Source organism: Pinus tabuliformis, chromosome 4_1 (assembly GCF_031772625.1).
Source record: "Pinus tabuliformis cultivar Carrire ecotype Pingquan chromosome 4_1, CPIR1, whole genome shotgun sequence".
Classification (NCBI taxonomy): domain Eukaryota; kingdom Viridiplantae; phylum Streptophyta; class Pinopsida; order Pinales; family Pinaceae; genus Pinus; species Pinus tabuliformis.
The window spans coordinates 913,853,983-913,877,695 of record NC_142303.1 but is presented as its reverse complement, the minus strand read 5'-3'; the positions used below and the strand labels follow the sequence as shown (position 1 = coordinate 913,877,695).

General features: G+C 40.7%; 1 protein-coding gene across 1 annotated transcript; it reads left to right on the top strand.

Moving 5' to 3' along the window:
* Positions 1-258: 258 nt before the first annotated feature.
* Positions 259-936, top strand: LOC149179115 (uncharacterized). The gene has a single exon (XM_089422356.1). It carries the CDS (start codon positions 259-261, stop codon positions 934-936), a length of 678 nt encoding a protein of 225 aa, XP_089278482.1.
* Positions 937-23,713: the final 22,777 nt, after the last annotated feature.

The window sequence follows — 23,713 nt, the reverse complement described above, 5'->3', positions numbered from 1 at the left end:
GGATTACTGGTCAACATGAAGGACTAGCTCTATAACAATATGGGGGTTAAATCAATAATATCTTTTTTAATCCTCCACACACAAGTTTGACCTAGTAGCCATTGCTGCCTCTTGCAGCCCCTTCGCTTGGTAGCCTCCTGCTGCTGAGCTCTCCTAAGCTCGGGCTTGGCCCCTCTCTGATGTGTTCCCTCTCCCTGCGCAACCTCCTGCTGTTTTCTTTCCTCTTGGTAGCCTCCTACTGCTGAGTTCTCCCTCACTATGCCCCTCTCTGCAGGGGGAGATTCTTCCTCCCAGCAAGGAACAGATGATCACGAAGCAGCCTTTGCTTCTCTATTAGCAGAAAATGGAGCTCCAAAAGCTAGGCCAACCACTAGTAAATTCGTGAAGAAGTTAGCAGACATTCCAGAGATCTCATTACCTCCAACACTCCCCAGAAAAGCTGCTATCTCTTTAGCTGAACGTGGTTTGGTGGGACAATTTACAGGGTTGTGGCCCTCTCCCAGAGCAGTCCAAAAATGGGTAGAGAGAAACTGGAGTGCAAATATCCAAGGGAAAATAGCCATAAGATTCTGTGGAAGGGGATATTTTACTTTTCTATTCGAAACTAAGGAAGACAAGAATCTAATATTTAGAAATGGACCCTATTTTATGGATTCAAGAGGCTTATATTTGAACAGATGGTCTCCAGATTTTGATCCAGAGATGGACATCCCAAGTGTTGTTCCGGTTTGGGTCAGGTTGCCTCATCTTCCCCTTCACTGTTGGGGCAATGAGTCAGTGAAAGCAATCGGAAATGCGGTAGGCAAGTACATAGACAGATGTGAACCAAAAGATAATATGCACGCCTATGCTAGAATCTGCGTGGAAGTAGACTTAGGGAAAGGGCTATCGGAGGCTATTAAAATCAAGGTGGATCAATGGACACACATCCAGTAGCTGGACTATGAACAAATCCCATTCAAATGTAAGGTATGCCATGAATACGGTCATTTTGCAAATAGATGTAGTAAGCTAAAAGAAGTAGAGAATGCTGAGAATGCTGAAGCTCAAGAAGATACTTGGGAACAAGTAAAAAGAAAGAAACCCCATAATAAACAAGTTGCCACTAATTCCTCTCAGCCTCATGAAACCAATGCAACAACCTCTATCCCCCAATAAACACGGCCCCTCCAGCAAATCCTTCCTCAAATCCATTCGAACTTCTGGGAGAAGACCTGCCATCCCCTCGTTCTCCTTCCCAAGCTAATGCATTAGCCATCATCTCATCCCCCACCCAGAGCCCATTCTCTCCCCCACCCACAGTTGACCGAATTCTTACAAGAAACAAAGTAAAAGAAAACAACCAAGCATGGGAACAGCCGAAAAAAGTCGGAAGGAAATCCAACAAAGAAATAAGGGACGAGGCAGCAGCAAAGGAAATGGCCATAGGCACCCAACAGCCAATGGACTCTTTTCTCGGCAAACAGAAGGGAAGTGGAGAGAAAAATCAACAAAAGGAAAAGGGAGGGACCCATCATAAATCTAGTAAATAATGATTGCGGTCTCTTGGAATAGCAGGGGTCTGGGATCCGCTTTGAAAATCAATGCAGTACGAGACATAATAAAACAGGAACAACCAGATATTCTTATGATCCAAGAGACCAAAGTCAGCAATCAAGAGGTTCAAAAACTGATCAAAACTCAAAAAAATTTCGAAGGAACAGCCATGGACTCCAATGGAGCCTCAGGCGGTATATGCACAATTTGGAACAAATGGAAATGGGAACTTGTTAATCAAAAACTCAATAACTATTGGGTAAGAACAGATTTAAAAAAAAGAGCACGAATGAAGAGTATACCTTCATAAATATATACTCTCCAAACCATTATAGAGATAAAGCTCAATGCTGGAAATCAGTAAAAGAAGAAGCACAAGAAGGACAGAGGGGAAAATTAGTGATAGGAGGGGATCTAAATTTGATTAGAAATATAGATGAGAAGCTGGGAGGTAATTATTTCAGCGATCCCTCAAGAGCAGCACTGGAAGAACTTATAGAAGAGCACAAACTCCTTGATATTCCTCCAAGTAATGGAAAATTCACCTGGAGTAATAAAAGATCAGGGGCACACAATATAAAGGAAAGATTAGATAGAACCCTGATACAAGAAAATTTGGCAACAGTCTTCTCCATAGTCAAAAGAAAAATAGTGCATGCTTCAGCCTCTGACCATAAGCCTGTTGCATTAATATTGGATAGATTGGAGAATCAAGGTCTGATACCTTTCAAATACAACAAAATCTGGGACAGCAAGGAAGATTTTGGTAAACTAATAAGGGAAAGTTGGGAAACCAATGTAATAGGCTCCCCCCATTATGTATGGGAAACCAAGTTGAAAAATTTAAGATTACAACTAAAAGCATGGGCAAGAGAAAACACTCTCAAGGAAAAAAAAAAAATAGAGCTGCAAGAGAAACTCGAAAAAATGAGCAAGGAAAAAGAGAATCAACAAGATAGTAAGTAAGAGCATGCTCAAGAAAAAATAAATTTTCGTGGACCTATACAAGAAAAACAGGCTAGAGGAGGAGGAAATTAGGCAAAAGTCAAGATGTTTATGGCTAAAAGAGGGGGACAAAAACACTGCCTTTTTCCATAACAACCTTAAGATAAGAAGAGCAGGTAACCAAATCAAAAAAATTCAAGTGGAAGGACAGGAAATAAGGGAAACGAAAGCTATCAAAAAGGCTACCCATAACTACTATAAAAACCTTCTATTTGTAGGGGACCAACAAGTGGATAGCGAAGACTTTCTTCTGCAAATTAGCAGCAAAATCAATGAACAAAAAAAGAGAAAGCTCGAGAAAGAGGTCACAGAGGAGGAAATAAGAGAGGCAATTTGGAGTATGCACCCAGAAAAAGCACCAAGGCCAGATGGTTTTACAATTGCTTTCTACAAGAACCATTGGATGACAATAAAAAAATATCTAGTAAGAATGATAAAAAATGTTTTTAAAAAAATAAAGTGGGAGAAAATACCAAAGCTTTTCATCTGGCTCTCATCCCAAAAGATCTGAATCCTATCTCCTTTGATAGATACAAGCCTATCTCTTTATGCAACTCCTCCTATAAAATCATCATGAAAATCTTGGCAAATAGACTGAAAAGAATTCTGCCTTACATCATCTCTGAAAACCAAGGTGGCTTTGTCCCAAAAAGATAGATTACAGATAATGTTATTATAGTGCAGGAGGCCATACACAGCAGTATTCAAAGAAAGGAAAAGGGCATGGTCATAAAGCTGGATATGGCCAATGCTTTCGACAGAGTAAATCATAATTTCCTTGTAGTTGTCCTTCAAAAGTTTGGCATCTCTCCTAAGTTCATAGGTATTGTTATGGCATGCATCTCCACCCCTTGGATAGCATCCTTGATCAACAGGAGGCAAAAGCAGATATTTTCGCAGCACAAGAGGTCTAAGGCAAGGGTGCCTACTTTCTCCTTTCTTCTACATCTTAATGGCAGAAATGTTGAGTATTCAGCTAGAAAACCAAAGAGTAAAGAGGAAAATCACAGGTATTAGAATCGCCAGAGGAGTTAAGGAAATAAAACATGCACTTTTTACTGACGATACTCTTCTCATTGGGGGAGCCTCCAGTATAATTTCCAGGCGGTTTAAAAAAGTTCTAGATGATTTCCTTGATGTTTCAGCAGGCCTTCTAAACAATAAAAAAATGCAGAATCTACACTTGGAATGTGCCAATTAACATTATGCAGAGGATTTCTCAAATAATGGATATTCTGATTCAGCTAAACTGGAGCCATTTTACTTATCTAGGTTTACCTTTGGCAAAAGAAGTGGTTAAGTCAGAGGTCTGGAACAAACATATTGAAAAAATGAGGGGGAAAATACAAAGTTGGGGAATGACGTGGTTAAATCTAGCAGGCAGAACAATATTAATCAAAGCTCTTCTTTCAACCTTGCCAATATATCAGTTTGCCATAATTATGGCCCCGACAAGCGCCCACAAACAAATGGAATTAATCATTAGAGGCTTTCTATGGCAAGGAGGAAAACAAGAATCCAAAAGATTCAGTCTGGTTCGTTGGGATCAAGTGACTCTTCCATTTGAAAAAGGAGGTATCTCTATTAGAATTCTAGGTTTGTCAAATAATGCACTTGGGATCAAGTTAGTTTGGAGAATGTTAAATGGGAAGGATCATTGGTGGGGCGAAGCACTTTCAAGGATATACCTCAACTATTAGCGGTCAAAGATACTCACTGAAATTATCCCTGATCGTCCTTGTACTCAAGTATGGAAACTCATCAAAAACATTATTCCTCAAGTTAGAGACCAGATCCCCAAGAACCCAGTGAATGGGAACTCTACCTCTATTTGGGATGACAGGATCATGGGAACAGCTCCCTTGAATCAATATCAAAACTTAAGAGGACTGAAAGATTGGTTGGAGGAGAAAGGCACTACTTCATTATACTCCATATCAGAGTGGGAACAAAATAGATGGACAACTTGGAGAGTGCAGTTTCTTCCAAATAGATTGAAAAGTCAGTGGGAAGAATTGAAGCTTTTACTTGTAGGAGCAGCCTTAATAAATAAAGAGAGCCAAGATAGTTATATATGGGACCCAATCGAAGGAAAATTTACAGTAAAATTAGGCTACAATTTTCTGCAAAAATACCACAATTACGAAAACTGGAATCTATGGACAACAGCATGGAAGAATGAATGTTTACCCAAAATAAAAAAAATTGCATGGACTCTTCTTAAAGGCAAGATTCTTACGGTAGAAAATTTAAGGAAAAAAGGTTTTCAAGGCCCTTCTATATGTGTTATGTGTCAAAGGGAAGAAGAAAGTATTCAACATTTATTTTTAAAATGCATTATTGCTAGACAATGCTGGAAGCAAATCATTAGTCCTATTGAAATGAACACTGACACATTTGAGTAGCTGACAACTCTAAATGTAAATTTGGAGCAACGGTATCCATATGCAAGGAAAAAAAAACTGTCATAAATCGAATCTGGAAGTGCCTCCCCTCCACTCTGTGCTGGCATTTATGGCTAGCCAGGAATAAGTGTATCTTTAAAGGCCAAAAGCCAAATATTGGGACCATTTTAGCCAAGACATGGGGTCAAATTTCGGAAATGATAAGTGCAAATGGAGTGCCAAGTTTGGACCAAAACAGTCTGCAGCAAGAAGAAAATGATTGGTATAAAAAAGCCCTCATTGAAGACTCAGCAAGGAATCAATTACCAAAGAAGGTAGGAAGAAAAATCAGAGATTGGAAGCTTCATGGGAATGACAAGGAGATGGAGGAATGGATTAAAAATCAAAGAAATCACATTATTTTCTTTGATGGAGCCTCAAAGAACAACCCTGGAAGAGCAGGGGTAGGCGGATTAATTTTGGATCCGAAAGGTGAGACAATAGCTACTTATGAATGGGGGCTAGGAACAATGACAAACAATAGGGCGGAGGCATACAGTTTGCTAATGGGCACCAATATCCTAAAAAAATATCAGTTAAAAGATCCTATTATAATTGGCGACTCGGCAATTATAATAGCAGCAATGGAAGCAGGGAGAGACTTCAAAAATCTAGCTTTAAATAAAATTCGACAAAGAATTATGGACAACATAAAGAAGCTGGGGAATGTTGTTTTTAAACATGTTCTTAGAATCCAAAACAAGGAGGCCGGCTCACTGGCCAACAAGGCAGTGTAGCGTAGAGCCAGAATGGCGAAAGAAAACCATGAAATATATGAACAAGCAATCCCATAATTCGTTCCCTCAAAGGGACAGGCCTAAGACTCAAAGCATAGTTAATCACATCAAATCAATTGCAGCAAGGAATCAAAATATGAATAAGCAACAGGAGATCCATCTGTACATGACTGGCAGAAAAATCTTAGCCAATCCTTCTCGAACAGTGAGGAGAATCCTCATAATTAAGAATTGGAGGCATCGTGATTTACAACAGAGAAAGAATCGCCCCCAAGATCAGCACATAGCAGCTAAAGGTCAAATCAATCTTGGCAGTGTTCGTTCTGAGCTGAATGGAAAATCGGGCAAGCACCGTAGTCAGCGAGATATTCATGAGCAGGCCGAGAAGAGTCACGAGCTCAACATGCTCAATCAAGCCTTTAAAAATAACCTCAAGCGCAGGAACCTTCATTATCAGAGGCAGCATCGGGAAATAGAAATTAGAGAGCAGTGAACTTCAATTATCAATACACAGGAGCTAAGCAGAGGACAGTGCAGAAGGAGTAGAGAAAAACATCAAGGAAGAGAATGTACAGCGCAACAAGGAATCCACAGCCATCAGGAAATCCAAAAAACTCGGATAGTCAAAGGAAAAATCATGACAGCAAGGAACAGCACATGATAGATGTCAGTGATGGCAGCTCAGACCACAATTTTCATGAGAAAAGCAGAGGCACTGGGAAAAATCGAGGCAGATTGAAGGAACAGCAGAAGAAGGAACAACAAAAAGACGAAGGAACAACAGTAGAAGGAACAACAACCAGAAGGAACAATAGTAGAAGGAACAGTGCCAGAAGGAACAACAACCAAAAGGAATAGCAGTCGAAGGAATAGCAGGCCGAAGGAACAACGGGAAGAAGGAACAATAGGCCGAAGGAACAGCATGCCAAAGGCGCGAGAAGGAACATCAACCAAAAGGAACAGTAGCAGCAGAAGGAGCAGCAGCCGAAGGAACATCATGCCAAAGGAACAATAGACCGAAGGAACATCATGCCAAAGGAACAGTAGACCAAAGGAACGTCAGGCCGAAGGAACAGCAAGTAGAATGAACAACAGAAGAAGGAACAACAACCAGAAAAAGGAATAGCAACATAAGGAACAGCAGATGAAAGAAAAACAGACCATAGGAACAGCAGGTCGATGGAACAGCAACGAGGAATAGCAAGCAAAACGAATAACATCACAAGGAACAGTAAACTTAAGGAACAAAATTTACTCTTCCAGCTTACAAACCATAAATTTTTGTGAAATATGTGATGTAAATTTGTTTTCTTAGCGGGTCAATATGTTAAACAATACTCTAGAATAGCTAAAAAAACTTCTGAAGTTTTGATACCAAGCACAGGAGAAAGGTCTACTTGCCTATTCAACCTCTTAGTCTATCATATCAAAACAACAAAATGTAAAAGGAGCTTGCTCCAAAATCCTTTTTTGATAATATAACAACCATCCAATCTTATTAAAAAAAAAACATCAAGGACCAGCTCACTAAATGCAGGACAGGGAGACTTAGGAAGTTTGGCTAAGAATATATCTTGGTGAAATTCTTCCTAGAGCGTGTCCCATTGTTTAGGTATCAGTGGGTAGAGGTAGAGGCTCCCGGACCTAGGGATCGATGACTATTGAGGTGGGGTGAGTTGATGCTTGATCATGGAGATGGTAAAAAAATCTATTTTCCCCCAGTGTTCTTTGGATGGCTATGAAAATAGCTCATCATGGAAGATGATTGGGCCTATGTCGGTACATATTTTCAAGGAGATCTCGATCTCCCACTACCACTCAGAGCACAATGCATTGACTCAGGTAAATAACTATTTTTTAAAGTTTTTCAAAATTTTTGATGTTTTTTATTATATGAGTTGAGATTGAAACTTATGATATTTCACAGATGTGGGACCAAAGAGACCTCCAGGGGTTTCTCTAATAGTGAGGAGGGCGGCACAACAGGTTGAGGATGTACCCTATGAGGAAGGAGCTGATCCTATGGCACAGGTGGAATGCAACCTGGAGGCCTTGACGAGAGGTATTTCAGAGTATGTGACTATTGATGAGGTGCCACTCCGGTATCACAGGCATACTGTGGGAGTGTTAGCTAGATTGTCTCGGCTATTAGTCTAATTTATTAGGGTTGTTCCATGTTATCATGAGCACCATGTTGGCGGATATCCATGTCTCTAGTTTTATTTTCTACACTTATGTAGGCTCGATAAGCCATGTGTCTCACAACACAGATTTTGATTTTTTATGTAATAAACATTTTACAAACCAAATATATGTGTGTGTGTGTGTGTGTGTGTGTGTGTGTGTGTATATGTATATATACATACATACATATATATATATATATATACATACATATATATATATATATATATATATATATACATATACATACACACACACACACACAGAGATATATATATATATATATATATATATATATATATATATATATATAGACAGATATATATATTACCCTATGTACTTGATGTTCCTATTCTATCATGGTTTCTGATTTTACATATTCTGCAACTGTCGATCTAAAACATAGTTAGCTAATGCATCTGTCAATGTATTTAGATGTCTTGGAATGTGTTGATATGTGATGTAATCAAAATTTCTTTCCAAGAGACGAACACGTAAATATATCCTCAAAATTTTAGGGTTTCGAACAAAATAATTCCTGTTTAATTGTAATATGATGAGTTGTGAATGAAGGTTAACAACTAATTCCTTAGTACCAATTGAAATATCTTCTCACAACATTTTGATGACTGCACTATATTCTACTATGTTATTAGTTGTACTCCCTAAACATATACCATGTAAGTTCACTAACTCATCATTTGGGGAAATGAGTGCCAACGCAATGAAAGACAAATTTTGTGTACTGCAATAATAACCATCAGCGAAACCAACATAAGGAAGATGGTTCATTGATATCAGCAAACCAAGTGGAACACGCAGTAAGAAGAGGAAAATATGTTTCTGAAAACACAAAAAGTCACACTGAACAACTGCTAATGTACAAAGTATCCACACAAAATCAGGCATAGTAATTTTTAAGGTAAAGCCCATTGTGGGGCTCAAACAATTGATTTCCATCATAGTCCACTAACTCATATGAACCCTTTTGTAATACTCATTTAACAATATAGTGTCTATTCCACATGGGTTTGAACTCTCCATCACCTAATTGGTCGTTAGCTTGATCATAAAGTAAGGCCAAATCACCTTCTGTGTATGTATGAGGGGTCACGATTTTATCATAATGAGATTTGAGCCACCTCTCTTGCATCTCAGTTACCAAAGCAGCAATTCGGTGAGTCTCGTCAAGACGTTCTAGGTAAAGAAAACGTTCTTCCTTAGGTGAAGTACCAGGAAGTAGTTCGACAACTAGCCTTAATGATGGGATTTCACATTCAATAGGTAGAGTGGCTTCCAGACCATAAACCAATTGGAAAGGTGTGAATCCGGTTGTTGTTTTGGCAGTGGTTCGATATGCCCATAAGGCCAAAAAAATCATGAGATGCCAATTATTTTTATGCATCCCAATGGTTCATTGAACCATAGTGACCAAAACTTTGTTGAAAACTTCAACCTAGCCATTAGCCTATGGGTAATAAGGTTTCAAGCTATCGTGACGTAAACCCAACTGGGCAGTGAGTTCTATCATCATGTGATTTTAGAAATGGGAGCCATGGTTAGTGACTATGGCTTACAAGAAATCAAACCGAGCTATAACATGTTTGAATAGAAATAAAGCCACAGTTTCACTATCGACATTGTAGGTAGGCACCAGCTCGGCCGATTTTGTGAAATAATAAATAGCAACCATGATGTATCCATACCCCTCTACCAAGTGAGGGTTACAAGTCATGAAATCAATTCCCCATTTGGAAAATGGGCCAACGGTAATAACTAGGTGTAAGGGAGCAAGTGGGGTTCACTATTTCCATTTGTAGATATGGAAAGCATGACATTTATGGGCCGCAAGAATGCAATCTTTGAAAATAGAGGGCCAAAAATAACCGGTGTGAAAGATCTTTTGAGTGGTAGCATATCCTGACATATGACTACCATAGGCTCTAGAGTGGCAGTCATTTAAATCTTTTTCAGCGTCCTCATGCATCAGACACTGTCAAAGCACTAAACCCACACCAAGGTGGTATAAGGTATCCCCGATAATACGATAGGGTTTGGATTGGTGTCAGATTCAGGGTCATTCAGAGCGAGATAGCTCTGATCTAAAGGTTTGAGTTTGGATTATATGATGATATCTCCGTACCATGGATCGTGGGTGGTTATAAGGAAGAGATATTCATCAGGAATCAACTCATCAAATATAGTAGTGGTGTTGGAAGAGGGAAGGTCACAAATCAATTTGGAAAAAACTAGTGATTTGTTGGACATAGCTTTGGTGAAATCTAAGTCAAACTCATGCAGGATGACAATCCATTTGGATTATTTTCCCCCAAGTAATTTCTGAGATAGAATATAAGTCATGGGGTTACAATCAGATATCACTATAGTTTTGCATAGGAGGATGTAGTGGCAAAAACATTGGACAACATGAAATAATTCCCATGCAAAATTTTCTACTTGGGCATATCAAGTCTCAACATCAAAGAGATTATGGCTCAAGTAGTAGATTACATGTTAATTTCTATTGTCATCATCTTGAACTAGCACCTTGCCAATGGTACCATCAACGATGGCCAAGTATATGAAATAATCGCGATGGTAATTAGGAGGATGCAACAAAGGTGCACTAATGAGTGTGGTATTTAAAGCATCAAAGGACTTCTGAGAAAGGTCATCCCAAATGAATGGGACCCCTTTCCTCAAAATCGGATTAAAACCCTTAGCAATCTTAGCGTATTTTGGGATGAAGTGACAAAGAAAGTTTTCCTTCCCTTGCAAACTTTGAAGTTGGTGTAAAGAAGATGGAGGTTGAGATTGACAATGGTTTCCACCTTAAGAGGATCGATTTAGATGCCTTATTTGGACACTACAAATATTAAGAGGTGACTAAACTCGATGCAAAAGACACACTTATGAGGGTTTAACTAGATATTGTAGTGTCGAAAACGAAGAAAAATTGCTCGTAGGTGAGACAGATTATCTTGATGTTTAGATGAGTGTGCAGGTAAATCATAAAGATACAATTAAACGATATGTTTGATATCATGGAAAGCATAAGGCATGGTGGAACCATTATTTTTGAGGCCAAATGGAAGCTTTTTATAGGCGAAATTTCCCCTAGAACCAATAAAGGTAGTTTTATGTTGATCAACAGGAAGGATATTAATCTGGTTGTATCTAGAAAATTTGTACATAAAGGAAAATATTTCACTCTCAGCACATTCGTCAATAATATGGTCAATAAAGGGAGTAGGGTAATTATCCTTAGGACAGGCTCAATCAATATCATGACAATCAACACAAACACGTATGGTTCCCTGCTTTTTAGTTACTAGAACGATATTGAAAACCCAATATGTCAGTGGTATGGGCTCAATAAAACCAGCTCTGAGAATTTTTCAACTTTAACTTTAACGACAACTGCCTTCCTTGTGTACATCGGACAAAGAAGTTGTCGAACAAGTTTCGCATCCGGGTAGGTTGGGATCTCATGGAACAAGATGCCCCTATGTGAATGTTTTAAACTATCCCTAGTTTCACAGAGATGTCGATGGGAAACAGTTGCCGAGATGCTTCCCAAATTTCCTTCAGATAACACCTCGTGAACTAAGATAGGAGTCTGCAGTCATTGTATGGGAAACTAAAGTCTCTACATAGGTAGGAATCGCACCAATTCTGGGAAGAAAAGAGGAACGATGATGAATACCATTCCAAGGGGTTTCTTCAAGAGAAATGACTTCAACAATGTTTTTTTCAGTGGGAAAAGTCTCATTCAAAGGATATTCAAAATATGAAAAACCGAGGCAAGACGTTTGTGAATATGAATCTAGGACCATTTTAAATTGATCATTGGTTTCATATGCCGCCCCATAAGCCATAAGGAAAACTTGGTAAGCTTGTTTAACGAGGCTGAGCAGCATGGTGTCACGAAAGTTATCAATATAATCAGGGCTAGGAATGATCCAAGGGTCATTACAAGACAAGATCATGTTAGTTGAGGTAACATTGGTGGGAGGAGGAACAAAATTTTTTCCCATTAAGGAAAAGTCTTTGAAAAGACCACTCTGACACTTTCATAAGGAATTATGGTTTTCCCAGCATAAGGTACATTACCGGTTGAAGAGTCAGAGGAAAATAATGCCAATTGGTCTACTGTGACAATTTTCCCTTGGTTGGGAAAACGAAGTACACAGAAAAGAGAATAGACCAAAAAAAACATTGCATAAGCCCACCTTCAGCCAAGTAGAAGGTTGTAATTGATATTTATGTCAACAACCTCTATTTCAAATTGTGTGTTTTTCCTTCTAACTGAATGGGTAAGGAGTTAAGAATACCATACAGCCGAAAACCTCTGCCATTGAAAGCTTCCAAAGTATTCGGTGTCTCGTTGAGAGGAGGGGAACCAATGGATTTCCAACATGTAAGTAAATAATGCATGTAGATGCCCCTTCATCAACAATAGTTTGGGGAATGATTTTTCCCATTACAACAACTTGTATGAGAAAAGCAAGTTGGGTTGGTAAGTGAGGGACATGGTTTTCAAGATCAAAAGTGATCAAGCTAGAATCTGTGGGATCAATTCCTCCAGTGGCAGATAACAAAGCCCTCCATTGATATGGACACGTTTGAATTACTTCAAAAGCCCACATCACCGAGGGTGCTTGAGCCAAATCTTCTACAATATTTTAGTGTTGGCCAGCTCACACATTGGGATTGTAAGACGACCTCTGAAGAACAACTTTAGGGGGTGGTCGGACTATGTAATCAGTGCTAGGTTTCTCGATATGGATAGGACCGAATTGGGTGAAGTGGAGGAAGAGGGTATATCAGTGGCACATTTCTCCACCATGGATCTTTCAAGAGGTGGATAATCTTTTGATCTCTGGCTAGGAAAATAGGTTCTAATCCACTCATGAACACTTGAGAGCTTCCGGAGGTCTGAGCATGGGATTGATCTACCATTTGCATCTGTTGAGATGGGAAAGGTTCCTTCAGCACAACTAGCATCCCTGCGGTACCTTTTAGAAGATGATTTACTTCAGCATGTCGGAGGAAATCCTTAGTGTAATGATATTCATCACAAATAAGGCAAGGATATTTAGGCTTTCATTTTGATGAATCGCCAGCTGACAATTTTTTAGAATCTTGTTTGGGGGTAGACTGCATAGCTTTTCCTTTACACTTTTTCTTTCCTTTCGATGATTTATCTTCTCCAATAGAGTGGACAACATTTATCTCTGAGGACTTACCGTGATTATTTGAGTTGTCTCCAGTATTGGAGGTTGCAACGACCTGAGTAGATTTAGGTTCCGTAGAAGTAGCCGGTGTACTAGTAGACCGCTAGACCATAGATCCAATGATACCATCAATGGGTGGTTGTTGTGGGGAAAAATGCCTATGCAGGACGATCCTATCCACCTAAGGTGTGACAGTGCCTTAGCAACAAACAGAAACAGCTATTCTAGTATTCTTCCTTTATGAATTAAGAATGAAGAGAGATGGACGGACTAACCGGTGCCTTCCGTTTGTCCCTCGATCCGGTTTCTCTTCTCTTTGAGAGTTCCCAGCTACTTGCCTTCTCGCTCGCCCAGCTTCAGCAGGTTCCTGCAAGATCACAAGAAGGGAACACTACACAAAGACATAGATTCATATTCATAACTAGTTCAGGATTAGAAATAAACCAAATACACTAATGCAATCATACATCAAAGACACATCAGCATATAGGAGAAACCAAGATAGATTTATTGATGAATAAAAAAGTTCAGGAGGAGATACAACCAAGAGAGTTCCAATCCAGCATCTCCTTCCCAGCAAATGAAATTCCTATCTTCACCTCCCTTCAAAGCATTAAGCACCCAATGATTCCAATCTCAAACCAACAACAATTCTTTACAATAACCCAATTCCAGCCTCTAGATCTCATGGAGAAGAGATCCATATATAGATGTTTGGAGTGAGGATGAGTCAGCTTGTGATCTGACTAGTGTCCTCTCTCTCTGTCAGTTCTTACTTCCACTTGGATACTAAGAGCCTCTTACTCATCACTTAGTTGAACTCAGCAAGGCAAGTGTCATGGAGGAAGATTCTGGAAGCTTCCACAGTCTTGACACCTCTCACAAGAGACCCTGACATTTGTCATTTCCCGCTCAGCGCACCCTGGTAGTGCTTCCACCTGCGTTGCAATGCAACTAGCTAGTGTAGCCTCTGCATTTCAATGCAAGCAGCTAGTGGAGCTTCTGAATTGATCCTGAATTGACTTGTTTTTGAGCAGTTTCTGGTGGAGAACTTCTGTGAATTGCTGTGGTTTGTTAGCCTTGTTCCTCTAGGGGTAGGAACAACATGTTTAGGGACTTTGGATCCCTTGGATTATGGACATTTCATGCTTATAGCTGTAAGGCACAAAAATGTCTATAACAGTTGCCCCCTAAAGTATGAGGTCGTTTATCGGGTGAAATGCTTTATTAGGAGGATCCGAAGTTCTTTCATTGCTGGGAGGAGACCTGTAATACAATACAATACAATACATTATTTTCATACTTTTTTCATGATCTAGCCGAGGCGGGCATTCCCATGCTCAGCTTTATAAATTCATCTTCATGTACATATAACAGACAATCGTCTGATGATAGACTGATGATTCTGAAAGAGCCATCATCCTTTTGGTAGGATGATTATCTTTGCTGCAAAGCTGTACATTTCCATGTCTTTATTTTCTGAATATATATCGCAGCCCGGATGGATGAAACTAGATCTGGGGTCTTCAATCTCGTCCGATCTTCACTCTAAGTACAAGTCGATCCATGTGAGAATTGCTCTGAAGTCGAACATGGAAAGACATCGCTTGATTACCAGTCAATGATGTAAACTGTTAACAAGCGCGAGAGGAATCACCGATAATGAAGATGACCCTCAAGGTACTGCAGTACAATTCACGTGGTGTGAATAGAGGACTTGGCGTCGAACACCACGCAAAATATTTCGGTCGAAGGTCATTGATGTATACCTGTCGTCGGAAGTGAGAAACTTGCCATTGAGGCATGCAAGCTTCAAAGTACTGAAGGGGGTGTTCCTAGATCAACTTCTTGGATAATGAGCTGATGTCGACAAGAAGCGATCCGTCAAAGGAGGGCCTTAATGAATCCCACATCGATGACACGGAACGGAGCTAATGATTTTGATGGAGGTGAAAATGATCTGATGACATATGATTCAGGGTGGCGGTCATGAAAGAGTATAACGTATGGTAGTGGATGGGACACAGGTGACTTCTCTGAACAACTTCTCTTGAACATATGGCGACACTGATGCGATGGATTGGTAGCATTACCCCAAGTATGGATGGTATGGCGAGACCATGGTGATGTGACCGGTGAATGAAACAACCCAACCCGATTGTGGTACGGAGGAAAAGTGTCATGTTCAAGAGCGACTTGCTACCATCAAAGTTTTCTTGAGTTTCTCCCAATTTTTCCCCAGTCATTGCTGATCAGTACCTCTTTATTTTTGTCAAGCTTGAGGAGGATAACATATGCTTGTTCTATAACTTGCCCTTCGGGCAAGCCCATCCCTACGTTTTAACGAGCCTAGCGATAGGGAAACTCGTTCTCGTCTAAAGACAATTTTGTCGCTATTTAATGCATTTAACGAGTCTAACAACAAGGATAACTCAGTCCTTTTCATTTTTAGAGATTCTAAAAAGGTACATAAAGTTAACTCCAAAAGTCCTTTTTCGTCATCTAATCCCTTAAGTCCGAAAAAGTATAAAACAATACAGAAGGGATGAATTTTTGATAGTTTTAACGAGCCGAATAAAACAAGCACTCGATCTTTTTGTGCAATAATCCCTCAGGTCCAAAAAGATTAAAATCTAGAGGAGGGATAGCTCTTCCGGTCACTTTATCGAGTTAGAAGGCCAAAACTCGGCAATCTTTTCATATTTCACGAGTCAGATGAAAAGAGCTTAAAGAAGACTCATCTTTTGAGGAACGAGTGATAAAAAGGGTAGTAGCTGATTCCAGGGAAGGATTGGAATTTCCAAATCATGGCAGTGTCACAAGGATGGCTAGTGAAATCACTCTTCGCAGCTGTTCCTCAAAATGGGTAAACAATCATATGGAGGTGAATGATCGGCCAATGGAAAAGTGGAGGTGGTGGGCAAACACGACCAAGGCTTTAATGGCTGATGATATTACATTCACGGTGGTTATTTACCGGAATCGTTCATTTTTTAACGAGCTTAAATGCGGGTGGAAACATTTGCTCAATCTTATGTTTATTTTTTAACGAGCATGAACTATGCGCTAAAACTGCTTGGATCTTGCGTTTATTTTTTAACGAGCATGAACTGTGTGCTAAAACTGCTCGATAATACAGTCATATGATAAGAAAGTCTCATTAAAGGTGCTATTTTTTATGGAGCTTAGATCTCACCAAGCTTGCTCCGGATCCTTTCGTTATGCAAGTTTGGAAACGACTAATCCTACGAGTTTAAAGGGTTAGACCTACGGGTTTAAAGGGAGGACCTAAAAATTTAAAAAATAAATAGCCGCCCCTTGCTTGTACTCCAAAAGGTTTGCATGCCCCCAGGTATAAAATATGATTTCAAGGTTACCCCTCAATTTGCAGACAAAACATTCGTTCTATCGGAAGAGGCCTACCTCTTTCAGGCTACCCAAAGATTGTTCTGTTATTCTTTCAACAAAAAACTTCTTCGGCGGTGTCTACCGAGATAGACAAAGGTGAGGCGCCAAACACGTAGCTTTGACAAGAGAATCATATTCTAGAATAACCCCTCTTCCAACCACGGACGGGGTATAGACTAGTCATATTCTCCCGCGGAAAACTACCCTATACCCAAAGTTTTCCTGCCGAAGCAGACCAGGACGCATGCCCCCTGGGTTCCAGTCATATCCTTCCGAATCACTCGTGCTCATCGGGAGGACGGACCATGGGTTGAGACATTTCTTGCGTGAAGAGACCATTTAGGGATGGTATATGACTATTTGCGATGTGTGATCCGGGAAATGAAAGTTGGTCCACGAGCTTGACCACTCTTCCTTCATGCGGAAAACACATTACTCTAAAGAGTGAGGAGACGATGGCTCCCATGCAATGTATATAGTCTCGTCGAAGGAGTAGGTTATAATCCAAGGGTCCTTGAATGACCATCACGTTCATTTAAACGGTCTTCCCTTTCAATGTTATTGGCACATTGGGGAGGATCCCTAAAGGTTGACTCGTTCCTTTATCAAAGCCTGTCAGATTTCTCATTTCAGGCAAAAGTGCTGGTGAACCAAGCGCTTTCCAAGCAATAGAGGAAAGGATACTCACAGATGCCTCCTCATCAATGATGGTGCCAGCCATTACCATTCTGTATATTTGAACGATAATTCTGAATGGTATTCTCGCTGGCAACCGGGGTCTGCCTAGTTGGTTCCAGTTGAAGGATACAACTAGGTTGCTTGGTGGTGGGACCGAATAGACGGCTGGATATGACTCTGACGAAGTTCCTTCCTGCGATAAAGGAATGGGCAAGTTGCCCCCTTGTTCGTCGGAGTCTGTGTTGATGAAGAGAATTTGGACGGTGTCGTCTTTATTCTCCTCTGTGATGGTATCATTCGAAGATAGAACCTCTGAAGGCAAGACCGGGTCAACTGCCGCCTCGACCTTTTGACTTTTGTCAGGTATGGATTCAGACGGTTCATCTTCAATGATAGGTGCTTCGGCTGACCACCTGGGCGGGCCAACCGGGTTCTCAACTGGTGAAGGACTTGGCAGGAGTTTTTGATATCCAGGAGGAAGTCGCGCTAGTAAAACCGGGCGATCTTCCAAAACTCTTTTAGCCTCATCTAAGAAGGGACAACGGTGGATGGCATGGTCGCCTTCACACAGTTTGCAGGGAAATCTAGCTTTCCCTCTCTGTCCTGTGGCTTCACTTTCACTAGTTGACGGTGAGCTATCAACATGGTTATCAGAGGTTGACGCCACCGAATTGTGTAAGCGAGGAGACCAGTCCCTTAGTGTCCGTGGGATGCAAGGACAATCTTTGTGAAAGTGGTCCCCCTTGCATATGACACATGGCGATTTAGGCCTGGTCAGTGCAGTGTGTGGATTTTCGTTAGATGCCATTCGTTTGCCCCGAGTCGCTTTTGGCTCCTTCTTCTTCTTCTCTTTCTTCTTCTTTTCCTTCTTCTCCTTAGGAGCTTGGCTTTTGGCTTTTCCAGCTCTATCAAGCGAAGAGGAAGGAGGAGAGGAAGAATTAGAGGAAGTGGAAGGCTGGTGGGCAGCTTTAGACTGGTCTAACTGCTGATTCGATTGTTCAGGAGTAGTGGTGTTTTGAACAACATTAGTTGAGAAAAGCCAGACAGGCAAGCCGATTGTCAGTCCTGGAAGCAACAATGTGGCCATATGGGGCGCTCCAACATCTCCCCAAGAGGGGAAGGGACTAGGATTTCCACCAAGGGGAATTCCTTGGTTGGAGGGCTCCATTTTCTCAACTGAAAGATCAACGCAGGAATAAGGGTGATTTGTTATTCCATTTAAAATAAATTTTAATGACGCTTTTAGACACAACTTGTTTTTTCAATTTTAAAGAGTCGAGAAAAAACAAAAGATGACTCTAGTCGCCTTCGATGTTTTAACGAGCCCGAAGTGACAAATGCTCGGATGGAATTTTTCTGTTATAGAGTCTGAAAAAGGCCAAAAGGAACTGCTCTGGAGATCTAGGTAGAGGGTGTGCCAAACCAATCACAAAACTGCAGAATACGTTTTACGGTACGGCAGTCAATCTTCCCGAATGATGTGTTCGGTGCATTGCGATCAGTAGGGCGGTCGACACGGCTTCCTAAGGATAAAGGTTTTAAGCCTATAGGGGTCTCCCAATATATACGTGACGGTACGTGGGAGCACAATCCGTACTGGCACTTTTGGTCCCTCAGGAGGAATCACCCAACCATCAGCGAGGCCAACAGATACCAGGTTCTACGACGCCGGAACACGTCTCTAGCCTAGACCTCTATGTTGTGCGTTATGTTACAAAACGTTATTAAGTTTATTCAGTTTATTTTATGTTGATCTTTCTTAGAAGTTTGCCTTTTGAGGTTCACCACGAGATGTATAGACAACTTCCTAAATGCAATCTAAAAGATGATAAGCAAATTTTATCTCTTTTTCAACAATGAAAATCCTAGCTACAAAGGGAAAAGAAAGACACCATGTTTTCTCAGAGAGCAATCAGCACACTCTAAATGCACTTTCCCTAAATCAATCATGCAAACTATCAAGATGCAAATGCACAATGCAAGTGTTTGTTTTCCGCTTTCTTAATATTGATGCCTAAAAAGAAAGCATTTTGCACAACTTTGAATTTGCTTTTAAATGACAAATACAAACAAGTTTACTTTTTCGAAATCAGAAAAGGTAGAAGAGATTACAACACTTAACGATTTTCGAAATGAATACTTGTTTTGACACTCAAAAGAGACAAACTCAAACCAAAAGCAAAAATGAATGTATAACCAACTGTAAACAGCCAATGAACTCTCTCCTAAGATCACAATAAACAGATCTGAATCAAGGGCTACAGGATGACTATTTCACTCTTGCAAAGGGAAACTGTAAATGATGCCACAAACACATAAAAACACTCACAGTCTTTTGTACAAAAGGAGGCGGAATTTAAGCAGAGAAAAGGGGCTATCAGACAAGTACCTATGCTGGTTACAGGCTGCAAAATCAGAGATCAAAACAAGGCAAAACAGAGCAGAGAACCCCAGCTACACAAGGCCTAACTGGATCAACGCACCTATATAACAGGGAAACTGAATTTCAACGCAGGTAGCCTTCACGGGAACTGCGTTGAAATGCAGAGTCTCTTCACAGAGCCTGCGCTGAAGGAGAAACGAGAGTTCCTCACTAGGTTCTGGGTCACGGTTTGCTATTTAATCTACAGTTTCAGGCCAAATCAAAGCAACAAGCAAGGTACAATCAAAGGGATGCTTTGAAGGAGGACTAAGATCTATCACAAAGGATCATCAAATCATTTGTGAGTCTATTGTTCAGATCATAGACAAATCCAGTGATTGGATCAAAGCAGCAGCTGTCTACTTTGCATCTGAGAATAGCAGATGCAGTTCGATTGTTTCTGTTGAGTCTATGAAACAAACAATGATAGAAACACAAATAAAATGACTAAACAGATCTCCCCAGCGGAGTCGCCAATTTGTTGTGGGGAAAAATGCCAATGCAGGATGATCCTATCCACCTAAGGTGTGACAGTGCCTTAGCAACAAACAGAAACAACTATTCTAGTATTCTTCCTTTATGAATTAAGAATGAAGAGAAATGGATGGACTAACCGGTGCCTTCCGTTTGTCCCTCGATCCGGTTTCTCTTCTCTTTGAGAGTTCCCAGCTACTTGCCTTCTTGCTCGCCCAGCTTCAGTAGGTTCCTGCAAGATCACAAGAAGGGAACACTACACAAAGACATAGATTCATATTCATAACTAGTTCAGGATTAGAAATAAACCAAATACACTAATGCAATCATACATCAAAGACACATCAACATATAGGAGAAACCAAGATAGCTTTATTGATGAATAACAAGGTTCAGGAGGAGATACAACCAAGAGAGTTCCAATCCAGCATCTCCTTCCCAACAAATGAAATTCCTATCTTCACCTCCCTTCAAAGCATTAAGCACCCAATGATTCCAATCTCAAACCAACAGCAATTCTTTGCAATAACCCAATTCCAGCCTCTAGATCTCATGGAGAAGAGATCCATATATAGATGTTTGGAGTGAGGATGAGTCAGCTTGTGATCTGACTAGTGTCCTCTCTCTCTGTCAGTTCTTACTTCCACTTCGAGACTAAGAGCCTCTTACTCATCACTTAGTCGAACTCAGCAAGGCAAGTGTCATGGAGGAAGATTCTGGAAGCTTCCACAGTCTTGACACCTCTCACAAGAGACCCTGACATTTGTCATTTCCTGCTCAGCGCACCCTGGTAGTGCTTCCACCTGCGTTGCAATGCAACTAGCCAGTGTAGCCTCTGCATTTCAACGCAGGCAGCTAGTGGAGCTTCTGAATTGATCCTGAATTGACTTGTTTTTGAGCAGTTTCTGGTGGAGAACTTCTGTGAATTGCTGTGGTTTGTTAGCCTTGTTCCTCTAGGGGTAGGAACAACATGTTTAGGGACTTTGGATCCCTTGGATTATGGACATTTCATGCTTATAGCTGTAAGGCACAAAAATGTCTATAACAGTGGTGTTTCTATGAATGTGGAAGATGTAGAACTAGTCGAAGGTCGTTGGGCACCAAGTAAGAGTTCATACAATGTGATAGATTGTGAATAGACAAGATAAAAATACTAGGCATGGACGATTGCTTGTTCCTCTATTACACAACCATCCATGGCTATGCCTTCAGCAATAGGAGAGATGAATGATTTGGATAACCATTTATTCTAAAGTTGATCCAGAATATCAAGTTTGATGAGACGATGTCTACGTCTCCATTCATGGATATGATTGGAGATATGATTAGAAGTTGTTTGTTGCAAAGATGTTAAGAGATGGGTTCCAGTATCATACCAGGCAGGTAGTTGGAAATGGGTGAGGAAAGCCATGGCCAAAGTGTTGAAATCTTGGAAGGCACCTTGAGGGAGCTCAATGTACCATTTAGTGTCAGCAGCTGTTAAAGTGCGCTAGAAAAGACACAACCATATTGAATCATCAACCCAAGAGTTAGAGGAACACCAAAGGCGGTAATTCATAACGTGCGCTTGAGGGTCTTCTCCAGATTTACCTTTGAACTTAGGACAATCACTAGGTGTTTTAGTTGGAACTGGAGGCCAATACGGTGAGGGCAGTATTGGGTCATTTGTGAGCCGTGACATATCCGAGAATTCCAATGTTTCCAAGAATGGAAGTTGTGGGTTATATGGGGTGCAAGGTCTCTGGTATGTACCAAACTGAGTATTCCAACCTTGCTGAGTTTGGGTCTACCCCCATTATGGTGCATTTTGTCCATAAGGCGGTTGACCATAAGGAGGTTGATCATATGGAGGTTTACCATAGGGAGGTTGACCATATGGAGGTTAATCATAAGGAGGTTGACCTTACGGTGGTTGACCTTAAGGAGGTTGACCATACTAAGTTTGGTGACCATATTAGACGTATGGAGTCTGTGAAGCAAACTGGCCATACTGTTGTTGGTAAGGTCCTTGTTGCAATTATTGTGACTATGGCAACAATTGTTGGTAAGGTCCTTGTTATGATTGCAAGGGAACCTGTGGATGTGGCTGCTAATAAGGTCCCTATTGGGATTGGTAGGAAACATGTTGTTGCGGCTGCGGGTAAGGTCCCTGTTTGTTGGGTTGTGTTATATTCTTTCCACGACTAGCCCCCTTAGCTGAACTGAGGGGTTAGAGGGGGGACAGAGCCCCCCCTTCATTGCACCGGTGCACAATGAGGGGGTCACAGGGGGTTTGAGGGGGGCGGTTAGCCCCCCTCTACAGGGTCTGGGATAGCGCCCCGATGATTTTTTATTTTTTTTTGGACCCATTGTTTTGTCCATGGTTTTGTGCATGGTTTTCGCACATGGTTTTGGGCGCGATGGTTTTTGGTCCATGGTATTAGATGTTTCGGCATGTATATATATGTATTGTAACATTGAAAGGAACATACTGAAAAATCAATCTGGTAGTCCCGGTTTTGGGATCCAAGGGAAAATATCTGTGTATATTTGTTTTATGTGTTATGCTCTCGCTATTATTTATTTTCTCTTATTAGAATTCATATGCAGATAATTTCTGTACGGGGTTAAACCTACATTTGATATCAGAGTTGTTTTTGCTTCAAGGGGAGGCCTTTGTTGTTGACGGGTTTCGCTCGGGCCTATGGTAAACCCTGTTCAGTGGGAGATCTGTGGGATCGATTCTGGTGGTGAAAGAAGATGGCAAGCAGTGGAAAGATAGAGATCGAGAAATTTAATGGTCAGAGTTTTGAATTGTGGAAAATCAAGATGGAGGATCTGTTGGTGGATAAATATCAGTGGGTCATGGTAGATCCAGGTGCTAAACCAACGGGAGTGTCTGATGAAGATTGGACGAAGTTGGATCGGAAGGAAAAGAGAATAATATGATTATGTGTTTCACATTTAGTATTACTGAATGTATCAGGAGAAGCTATGATGAAGGATTTGTGGGACAAGTTAGGGACTTTGTACCAATCTAAGTATCTGGTGAATAAATTGTTCCTACGGAAAGAGTTGTATAACCTGAGGATGAAAGATGGAGACTTAATGACAGAGCATCTCAACGCATTTAATATTGCGGTAAGTTAGTTATTATCTGTGGATATTAAAATTTCAGATGAAGATAAGTGCATCAGTTTGTTGTGTTCTCTACCAGATTCATGGGATAATCTGGTTATTGCAATAGGAAGCAATGTAACTGCCTTGCAGTTTGATAAAATAGTCTCATCCTTGCTAATGGAGGAGATGAGACAAAAAAATATGGAGAGCCAGAATGGTGATGCCTTGTCTGTACGAGGATGGTGCCAGAACAAAAACAAAAATAAGTCATCGAGTGGGAGATCTAAATGTAGAGGGAGATCTAAATCTCCAGGAAAACCTCTAAAGATGTGTTGGAAATGCGAAAAGGAAGGGCACTACAAAAGGGACTGTAAATCTAAAGCTCCTAACAAAGGAAAGGGATTTGGTGATGCTCCTTCTACAGAAGTGAAAACCACCTCAAATGAAGGTGGGGATGTGTACTTGGTTTCTTCTTCAAGTACACATGTA

Excerpts from the sequence above, each read along its gene's own strand:
- LOC149179115 (XM_089422356.1), top strand. The coding sequence starts at position 259 with ATGCCCCTCTCTGCAGGGGGAGATTCTTCCTCCCAGCAAGGAACAGAT.